The following is a 423-nucleotide window of genomic DNA, read 5'->3' on the forward strand; positions in this document are numbered from 1 at the left end:
TGGTGGCCAGGCTGCTGGACCAGCCACAGCCCCCCAGGCAGCTACACCAGCCGTCCCTCCTGGGAGAGAGGAACTTCTTGGGAAGGCCCAGCGAGTTATTTTGGGAAATGCCTCTTGATCCTGGGGACACAAGGTGTTCCCAGGTGACAGATGGCTTTTGTCCCCAGGTGAGAGTGACTCTGGAGGTGCCAGGCGCAGGCAGAGCTGTGGGGACACGGGGGGACATGGGATACTTACGGGTTGGGACACTGCCAGTCGCCAGCTCGGTGCTGGACGCTCCCGCCGGAGGGGTTTCCCCTGGATCCCCGTGGTCCTCTGGAGGAGAAGCCACCTCTGTCTCCACCTCTGCCTCCCATTCGACCCATGGGACCACTTGGGCCACCAGGTCCCCCCGGGCCACCAGGACCCCCTGGACCTGCAAGG

At 64.3% G+C, this 423-nt stretch overlaps 1 protein-coding gene across 1 annotated transcript in view; it reads right to left on the minus strand.

Annotated features, from left to right (window-relative positions):
• The window catches only part of LOC104525210 (RNA-binding protein EWS-like), a gene marked incomplete at its 3' end in the record, with an annotated part of 1,661 nt that overhangs the window by 312 nt on the left and 926 nt on the right, over positions 1–423 (minus strand). The window contains exon 3 of the mRNA XM_010168294.1: positions 238–415. Within this exon, the coding sequence (XP_010166596.1) occupies positions 238–415 (178 nt within the window). The remainder of the gene's footprint in view (positions 1–237; positions 416–423) is intronic.

This window comes from Antrostomus carolinensis, unplaced genomic scaffold, assembly GCF_000700745.2.
Source record: "Antrostomus carolinensis isolate BGI_N321 unplaced genomic scaffold, ASM70074v2 scaffold43895, whole genome shotgun sequence".
NCBI classification, from domain to species: Eukaryota; Metazoa; Chordata; class Aves; order Caprimulgiformes; family Caprimulgidae; genus Antrostomus; species Antrostomus carolinensis.